At 32.5% G+C, this 10621-nt stretch overlaps 1 protein-coding gene across 1 annotated transcript; it reads left to right on the top strand.

The window, feature by feature from the left end:
* The first annotated feature begins 423 nt into the window (after positions 1-423).
* LOC105109799 (uncharacterized) lies at positions 424-3694 on the top strand. Its single transcript, XM_011004616.1, has 5 exons — positions 424-762; positions 1986-2115; positions 2244-2584; positions 2702-2846; positions 3379-3694. Exons 1-5 carry the CDS (start codon positions 482-484, stop codon positions 3610-3612), a joined length of 1131 nt encoding a protein of 376 aa, XP_011002918.1. The 5' UTR covers positions 424-481; the 3' UTR covers positions 3613-3694.
* The last annotated feature ends 6927 nt before the right edge of the window (positions 3695-10621 follow it).

Below are 10621 nucleotides of genomic sequence, written 5' to 3'. Positions count from 1 at the left end.
AGGTTTAATTGAAGAAATACCAAAGTTTGGAGGTTATTAAGAGAAAATTGCTAGAAAATTAAAGTCCAAAGACTAAATTGAATGGTTTGGAAATTCAGGGCTGTTGTGTAAACAACATATCAATTTAGGGATCTAATTGAAATTAACTCATAAATTTACCCTAAATATTATTCTATCTTGGATCAATTATGCATGATTTATTTTAGGAAATACGAAATTAGTTAGTGCGATTCCCATGTCTCTTCATCTCGTTTCCACCTTGATGTTGACCAATATAAATTTATTTTTTTCGAAATTTCGCATTTTTAATTATGAACTTTCTAGGCACTTTAATTTTCTAAACAAATTGAGCTCTTTTGTATGTTCTTAATTATTATTATTTTTTTATTTTTCAATTCACCCACTTCCACTTGGCCTCATTTTTCTCTTTTATGAAGGGCCAGAGGTGCCGTGGTTTTTTATTTATACCGCACCAAACTTCATGGTTTCAGGAATCGAATGGATACTTTATATTATCGTCATGGCTATAATTTTTGTGGGTTTTGGCAGAAAACAAAGATTTGAGAGGGTGACCAAGAACTTGAAGGTTACAAGGGCATTTTCTACTCTAGTTGAGGAATTGAAAGCAATCGGCCAGGGGGAATCACATTGTACGGAGGTCATGGCGCCGGTGGCACTGAGTGAGAGAAGTCCGGTGCTGCTACTTATGGGTGGTGGAATGGGGGCTGGCAAGAGCACTGTCACGAAAGATATTCTCAAAGAGTATGGATTTATCAAATTTTACCTCGTAAACATTAAAAATAACTGTCATGATTTTTCCATTATCTGCATAATTTAAATCTAGAAATAGAGAAATATATAACATGCATGAAAGAAGAGTATCAGCTTCCCAAAAAAACGAAAGAAGACTTTAAGAGTAATAGGGCTTGAACATGTTTTTTTTTTTTAATAAGTAACACTAAAAATGTTGAAAAAATAATATATATTAAAAAATATTTGAAAAATAGCACAAATATAATTGAGTTTGAGAATATTATTTTTGTACACAACTATTATATTTATTTAAAATAATGATCTTGTTTTAAAATATGTTTTTGTAGAGGCTGTTTAGTTATATTTCAAGACAATATTTTTGTAAATTAATTAATCTAAATAAAGTCAACTCAAAATTTTATAAAGATACAGAATTTAAGGTACAATGACTAAGAATAAAAGATGAGATAAGATGATATGATAAGAGAAAGAAATAAGTAAAGCAATAAATAAAAAAGAAATAAATCATTAAGGATACACTAAAAGATGAGATAAGATGATATAATAAGAGAGAGAAATAAGTAAAAAAAATAAAAAAAAAATAAATTATCAAGGATACACCAGAGCTTAATTTTTTATATAAATGGTATCATTAAAATATTTTAAGGAGAAAATTCTAACTATAATTTTGAAGAATATTAAATGAGATTGTAATTAATCATAAACTAATTCTAAATAAAATCTTTAATAAATTACAATTATGTTTGATGATTTTTATATTTGTTTTGTTAAGATTTTTTTAATGATATTGATTGTATTAAAAATAAAACTTTAATATATCCCTGATAATTTGTTCTTTCGTGATCATTAGAATATGAATCTTATTTATTGGTTATTAATTTTTTATAATTTTTTAAATTAATTTATATATATATATATTAATTAAATGTAGAGAAACATAAATTTTTAAATAACTACATTGAACCGCTATTCTCCATAGTAATTCTATTCAAATTATCTTATTTCTCAGATATTTTTTTAACTTGCGTTCCCTTCCCGAAATTTTTATCAAGACTTGTCAGGAATCTAGAACACCCCTTTTAACAAGCCAATTATCTTGTCGGAATTCGATAAATAATGGGGCCCGGAGTAAAGATAATTTTGCTTTGGAAAATAGCGCATGCATTGTGATTGTGATTTGATGGGACACTGATCATTAAATAAATGGGCAGACCGTTCTGGTCAGGAGCAAAGGCAAAGGCGGTTGTGGTAGAGGCTGATGCATTCAAAGAGTCGGATGTCATCTACAGAGCCATTAGCTCCATGGGCCATCACGATGACATGCTTCAAACTGCTGAACTGGTAAATACTCCATCCCCTCTCTTTTTTTCCACCTGAGTAGAGATTTCTAGCTTTAAAAAACAAAACATTCCAGTATCATAAATTTGAAATCAATCCCATTCTGTAATCTATCTTGTTGTTTGCTATAGGTGCACCAATCATCAACCGATGCTGCATCATCACTCCTGGTAACTGCACTGAATGAAGGACGGGATGTAATCATGGATGGCACCCTTTCATGGGAGCCTTTCGTGGAGCAAACAATTGCCATGGCTCGTAATGTGCACACATGTCGTTACCGAATGGGACCAGGGTATCAGGTTGCTGAGGATGGGACCGTTGATGAAAATTACTGGGAAATGGTAGGGCAAGAGGAAGAAGACCAGCGATTAAACAACGAGAAAGGAGAATTAACTGGCAGGAAACCATACAGAATAGAGCTGGTTGGAGTTGTCTGTGACCCTTATCTAGCTGTTGTTAGAAGCATCAGGTAACAATCGAAACATGATAAAACTAGCTGTGTAGTAATCAATATCATTCTCGTTGATTGTCGTATGGTACATGGTAGTAATGAAAGAGGGTATGTTTTTCTGGGATTTTTGAACAGGAGAGCCATAACGACAAGAAGGGCAGTGAGGGTGAATTCCCAGTTGAAGTCCCACAAGAGATTCGCCAGCGCATTTGAAAGATACTGCCAACTTGTTGATAATGCCAGGCTTTATTGCACCAATTCAGTGGGAGCACCGCCTAGTGTAAGTACGACTCTTCCATCAGGTTTCTCCGCCATGCATCCCGTGCTTCTTCTCTTCTTTGTCGTAGTGACAAATGCACAGTGCCTCAAAGCCAATGGGCAACATCTAAAACAACACATCGATTAGGGAAGAGAGTCTGCCAACCACCCTTGTCTTTTGTCGGGCCACCATTCTATTTGAATCACTCTCTAACGCTTGACATGCCAAGAGTCGAAATCTATTGAAATAAATGAGACCCATCACCCAGCTGTCAGTTCTAAGTACACTGATAAATGTGAGCTGGGAATCCCAGATTGTGGTCCAGTATATGCACTATTCTGTACGCGATCTCGAGGCCTCGACAAGAAATGGACATACAACACGCTGCATTATGTATGAAAATTAGCCCCACCTTCCATGCCTCGTAGCTTAGAACTAGCAGCAGTTATCTTAGTTCTTGCCTGTAGATTTTCATTCTGATATCGATTCAAAAGACAAAAGGGAACTGCTTTTTTTTTTTACACTGACTTTGATTGGCACAAAATGAATGCAGCTGATAGCATGGAAAGATGGGGACAACAAGCTCCTGATTGATCCAGAGGGGTACAAATGCCTGACAAATGTAAGCAATTTGAGGGCTGATTCAGAATCCATCTACGAGCTTTACCCAGACCCAAGCCCCATTTTCGAGTCGGGCTCTGTTTGGAAAGACATCGTCATGGATCCTTCCAGGCCCACTGTTCAATCGGAGCTCAGAACCTCTATTCTAAACATCGAAAAATCATGATTGTGCTTTCTGCCTAATGGAGATGCTACGCTATTAACCTTGCATTATTTTACTCTTTTCGTGAAATTTAACCTGTGTTTATGAGTTTTAAAAGAATATATTTTTTAAAATTTTTCATGATGCTTATGTAATGATACTAATTTTTTTTTAAAAATATTTTAATATATTTTTAAATAAAAAAATACTTTAAAAAAATATAATCCATAGCCATACCTGTTAACGCTAAAACTAATAATTCCATTTCAGATAGAAGTTGAATTACATAGAAATTATTTGTACTAAAAAAATCAAGCAATTCTATACCCAAATAACCCCAAGTAAACCCTCAATTTACAAATCCTGTCATTCCATCCACACAAACTGCTTTCACTTCTTGGCCTTCCTAACTGCCTTCTTCACCGGCGACTTAATACTCTTGGGTTTCTTTACTGCCTTTTTCGCCGGAGTCTTATTTTTTGCCGATACAACAGCTTGAAGGAGTTCTTGACCTTAACTAGCTCGCCATTAGCAACAAGTTTCTTCAATTGAACAAGCAGCAGTTTCTTGATAAAAAAATAACATTAAAAAAAATATTAACCGGGTTGTTGATTTAGTTTATAATTTAAACAATTTATTAGTAATGAATAAACTAGCAAAAAAATAATAATGAAAAACAAAAAACCCTCTCTCTTAGTCTACCTAAATTATAAAATAACTTAGTATTAGAGGAAAGGACTAAAAAAATAAGTAAATCGGGTTAACTCGTTAATGTCACGATTATAAACATATAATTAGAACAATCAACCAAAAACAATGTATAAAAAAAAAAATGGAAGGCTAATTCTTAATAAATCAAGTTATAAAAATGATATCTTCATAATAAAAAAAAAAAAAGCTTAATCTATAGCAAATAAAACATTAAAGAATGAAAATTAATACATGTCGCACCTGATATCGCGACGGCCTTAAAAATAATTTAAATGGAATGGAAAGAATGGATTTCTGGCATCCTGTTCTTTGATGGGGAATTGTCTTGTTTAAGGAGTCGCCACCTAGTATTATGGTTACTAGGAACCCTAACTGGTCAATAGAGATTTTATGGTCCGAGACTTGTTACGTAAAAGAGAAGATATTATCACCCCTTAAACATCCTGCCTAAAGCAAACTGCATTGCTGACTTTGTCAATAATTGCTAATGTTTTGTTGGCTTATGCTATGATGGTTTTGCGTGTAATATTCCTGACTCTGGCGTCAGTGAATATTTAACTACAGATATTTCCAACTCTGGCGTGGGTAAATATCACGTAGCTATAAAAACAAAATAATTTTAAATCAATTATTTTTTATTCCCGACTCTGGCGTTAGTGAACAAATAAATCAAATAAATTTATTTTTACGCATGTCACAAAAAAAAAAAAAAATTTAAATCAGTATTTTTTATTCCCGACTCTGGCGTCAGTGAATAAATAAATAAAAATAATTTATTTTTATGCATGCACATATAACCAAATTTTTGATTTTTTTTTATTTACTAAAGCTTGTTGATAAAATAAAAAGTAAATGAAGAATGAATTACAATTTGAGTTAATGAAAACATGATTGGAAAGTTTAAATATTTAATTAAACTCTTGACTAGTTTAATTAATTAAATCAAGGGTTTAATTGGAGAATTAATAAATTTTGATATTTAATTGAGCTTGGGATTAAGTTAATTAATTAAATTAAAAGAAATTGAGGAATTAATGAGTTTGAGGACTTAATTAAATTTTTATTTATTTAATTAAAAGAATCAGGGGTTTAATTGAAAAAATACCAAAGTTTGGAGGTTGTTTAGAGAAAATTATCAGAAAAGTAAAGTTCAAGGACTAAATTGAATAGTTCAGAAATTCAGGACTGTTGTGTAAATAATGTATCAATTTAGGGATCTAATTGAAATTAACCGAAAAAAATTAAAAGGAATTTTAATTGATTAAGGGGTCCAATTATCGAATTTCCAAAGCCCAGGGGTCAAATTGAAAACTCCCGTTTCCAGCCAAAACGCTGTTGTTGCCATGTCTTCTCCATCCCGCGTCAATAGGGAAGTTTCCGATTCAGCAGGGGAGCTGATAATCTGTAACAAACCCGATCTTGGATAACATCTGTTGCCAATAATCTCGTTCAAGGATTCCATAACACAGTCCTGCAAAGACAGGACTGGGGCAGAGCCAATTTCTCTATAAAAGGGAGAAGAAAACCAGGCGTGAAGGGGGGAAAAGCTAAAAAACGAGGGGGAAAAAAGAACAAGAGGAGCAAAACAAAAGAAAAGGCAGAGCAAAAACAAAGCGAAAAACCCATAGCACCGGTTCTGCACTTGCTTTCATCCCTGCGGAGAACAACCCAAAATAAACTCACAGCAGGCTGGCATCATCTTCTTAGTGTTAAGGGTTGTTGAGAAAAAGAAAGGAAAACACAGACCAGTGAGCATAGAGAAGGCCGTGAAAACGAAGGGAAACAGGAGAAAAAAAAATAGCGACGGGAACCGAAGAAAAATCAGAAGAAAAAACCGAGAGGGAACCAAGGAAAAAACAAAAGAAAGGACTGAACCGAAAGAGGGGGAACGAGAGGAGAAAAGGAATGGACGGCGAGAGTGTCAGGATAATAAAAGAGCAAGAACAGAGAGACTATACAGAAGGCCCCATGAGAACGAAATAAATACAGAACAGGGACAGGCAGGAAGAAACCAATCAGAGAAAAGCAAGAACAAAAGAGAAGGGAAGAGAAAGGAGTTTAGCCGACGAATCTTTCATCACGTTTTCATCTTTATAGCTACTAGGTAAGTAAGCTTCTCTTTCCCCGCTTTTCATTTTAATTCACCGGTTACTGTTTACTTTGAATTTCAATTCACACATTCTAACCTAATTCCTCTGTTATGTCCATGCACGCGTGAAATCAACCAAATCACTTCACGCGTGCTTTCTTTGATTTTTGCCCAGCCGGGTCACTGGCTTGGGCTAGTGACCAGGCCGGGCTGGCTGGGTCAAACCCAGCCCACATGGGCTGAGCTGGACCCAGCCCAAAACGAATATATGCTGAGCTGGGCTGGGCTGGAATAAAAATAAAAAAAAATATAGAAAGTAGAAAGTAGAAAAAATAAAAATATAAAAAGTATGTAAAAAAATATGCATGCAAAAATAAAATAAAATAAAGTAAATTTATTGGTTTATTCACTGACGCCAGAGTCGGGAATAAAATAATGATGTAAATTTATTTTATTTTATTAAATTTTACTTTTATTTAGTTACATAAAAAATATGTATGCATGAATAAAAAATAATATAAATGTATTGGTTTATTCACTGATGATTAGTACTTAAAAGTGCATTCTCATTAAGGATTTATGTCATCATATTGCACCTAAAGTATCATTAAATTCCCTAACAAAAGCATGTTTTATATTAGCAAGTCTAAAAATATAATATACCTTTAATTCATGGTAAATATCCATCCTAAATGCAGGTCTATCACATAAATAAAAGGATTGATTGATGAGTTTAAGGATTGAAATTGAAAGGATAAAAAGAAGGCCAAACTTAGCAAAGTGTTGCTGGTGCATTCCAAACTCGAATACCGTTCAGTAATTTGATCATATCTGGAGCTGTAGATATCAGATTTAGGTCCATTTTATATCGATGGAAAGGTAAGACATAGACCTACAACTTTCATATGAAGTCAAAGACTCAGTTCTGCCGTTTTCAAGCCCAAATCATAGCAACAACGAAGACGTCGGAAGCTGTCCTGCAGCTCAAGCACTATTCGGTTTTTGGCTCATATCTTGAGTTCTAGAAGTCCAAATGAGCTCTGGTTTTTTTTTTATGGAAAGCTGAGACAATTGCCCACAGCTTCCACAATTCAGTTGGCTATAATTCTGATATGAGCAATGACGTTTTGGCCAGCCAACAATATCAAAAATCAGCCCACAATATCAAAAAACCAGCAGCCATTAATTTCAAAAACCAGCCACCAAATCAATGGATGCCCACCAATTCTTCAATCAATCAATAGTTCTGAAACTTAGCCTATAAAAGGAGGCATTGTCCATGTATTTAGTCATATTAATTTTCAGATCAAAGTTATCTTCTTGCTTTCTCTCTACATCTTTGTAATGTTCAAGTTTTCTTTTATGCTATAGTAATCTCTTGTTTATGCTCTTTCATTTCCTTTCCTATACTTAGTTAGCTTATATTATGTTTATGTTCTTATATTGTTTATTTGTGTTTTTCTCCTTCTTAATGTTTAGCTAAGTTAATTATGTCAAGGTGAAAAGGTTTCTCTAATGGTGTTAGAATAGGTATAATATAAACTCAACATTAGCTTTAAATGTTTATATCCAAGAAAGATTGTTATTAACATGTTTTATCTTTTTATCTTACTAATTCTTAATACCTTGCTTATTAAATGTTTAATTTAGATTTGTGTTGTATAATATTTGGTACATCAAATGCTTGATCTTTCATAGTTTTCGGCCGAAATCGTTATTATGATAGAAACTTGATTTGTTGTTAACATAAACTAGCAACATGAATGCTTGATGATATTTATAAGTATGGTATTACTTATATAAGATAATTAATATGATCATGTTAGTAATTTATAATGAGCTAATAACGAGAAATCATCCGATTAGAACCTCCTTTGTGTGTGGTTTCTAGTTGAGTAATAAAAAGAGTTTATATTATATTTATTTGAAATACCATTAGTGAATCCTATAACCTTGGCATATGTTTTGTTATTGTTTAATCCTTACATCAATATCACATCCCAAAACTTTCTTCAACTCCTTTTCTGTTATTATTCTCTTTAAATCTTTTTCTTTATTTGTAATTTATATAATTCACCTCCCTGTGGTTCGACCCCGGTCTTGCCGGGTTATTTTACTTTGACACTCCTGCACTTGGGATAAGACATCAACTCTTTGATCGTGTCAATATTATACTTGTTTGACATACCATTAGTGAATCCTTTAACCTTGACATTTGTTGTTATCATTATTTAATCCTTACGTTAATCTTCCATCTCAAAGTTCTCATCAACTTCTTCTTCTTCTTTATTATTATTATTAGTGCTACTACTACTACTACTACTATTGTTGTTGTTATTATTATTACTATTATTGTTGTTATTATTGTTGTATTATTGTTATTTATAATTTATACAATTTATCTCTCTGTGGTTTTACCCTGGTCTTACCAAGTTATTTATTACTTCGACACTCCTGCACTTGAAAGAAGACATGAATCTTTTGGTCATGTCAAGTTTTTGGCGCCATTGTCAGGGAGGTAAGTTCTTGTATAAATTATAGTATTTATTTTATTTTCTCTTTTTACTTTTCTTATATATAACTTTAATTCCTTTTCTTTTGTTTTCTTCTTCCTTTTATTATATTTCTACGCGTGCATGAGAGTGTGGTCACTTACATTAAGTGGTAGACTTTGTAGGTGACACGACTAAAAGATTGATGTCTTCTCCCAAGTGCAGGAGTGTCGAAGTAATAAATAACCCGGCAAGACCGAGGTCGAACCACAGGGAGGTTAATTGTACAAATTATAAACAATAACAATAACAACAATAACAACAATAATATTAGTAATAATAATAATAATAATAATAATAATAATAATAATAATAATACTAGTAGTAGTAGTAGTAGTAGTAGTAATAAAGAGAAAAAAGGAGAAGAAGAAGAAGAAGAAGAAGAAAACAAGAACTTTGAGATGAATTATTAACGTGAGGATTAAACAATGATAATAACAAATGTCAAGGTTAGAGATTCCACTAATGGTATGTCAAACAAGTATAGTATAAAGTCTTATTATTCAATTGAAAACCACACACAAAGGAGGTTCCAATCAGATTATAGATTGTTAACATGATTACATTAGTCATCTTATTCAATTAATGCTAATACTTGTAAATCTCGTCAAGCATTCATGATTATAACTTATGTTAACAACAAATCAAGTTCCTTAAATAACTTAGGTGTCGGTTATGTCTAGCAAGGTTGAAAATTGACTAGCTTTGTTGGTGTAATTTCTTTTGTTGATTTCTAGTTGCCTCCTGGATATTATTTGGCTATTATTTCTAGAATGAAAAAATTAAAACAATAAAAATAAAAATGTGTTTGGTTAAAGAGATAAAGAAGAAAAAATAATATTCTTTTTAGTCTTTTTTAAAATAAATAAATTCATAGGAGATATTTTTTCATCTTTTTTATTCTGAAATATTAATCAAACATTATATTACTATATTTCAATTGCATGAGTGTTATCATGGGACCTAGCTTTGAGAATTAGACCAATAAAGTTGTTCATGGCATTGCATTGCCTTGAAGCACTTCTTTCACGAGGATGGACGTTGAATGTTTGTGTAATAAAATAACAACAATTTAGTAGTATTTGGTAAGGCAAACCCAATTCAGGATTATTAATTGATATCATCGAGCCAAAGACACTTGCAATCAAGATCTCTGGGGTCCATGCCAGATTTTCTATGTTATTCTATTTATCTATGACCGCTGGACTTTTCTTATAAGGCGAGCTCTTGTGCAATCAATCTCCTTTCGTTTGGTTTATTTTTCCATCTTCCCCCACTGCCCAAGTTTACGTAAGGGCTCACGTAGAATCAAGGAAAATGAGGCATAAGTTAGCCATAAAGTCTCACCACATACATTCAGGCACTCGGTTGAACTTTAGATCCTGATAGTATTAGTTAAATGGTTTGGATAGTACACAATTGCTATTCAAATTTGTCATCTAATCACACTATTATTTACTCGTAAATTATCGGATGTTAGATTTATTTTATCCGACATCCGAAGACGACCTATATCGGAATGATAAAATTAATATTTTGGTAACTTACAGAAAAGATTGCAATAATGAGATTTTTTTTTTAAAAAAAGACTTTATATGGAATATAAGATGGTTTTTTATGAATGGCATGTTTGTTTAATTTTGTGTTTCAAAAATATTTTTAAAAAAATTTAATTTTTTTT

This window comes from Populus euphratica, unplaced genomic scaffold, assembly GCF_000495115.2.
Source record: "Populus euphratica unplaced genomic scaffold, PopEup_1.0 scaffold231.1, whole genome shotgun sequence".
NCBI lineage: Eukaryota > Viridiplantae > Streptophyta > Magnoliopsida > Malpighiales > Salicaceae > Populus > Populus euphratica.
Note: the sequence above shows the minus strand (reverse complement) of the source record. Positions and strands in the feature narration are given on the sequence as shown.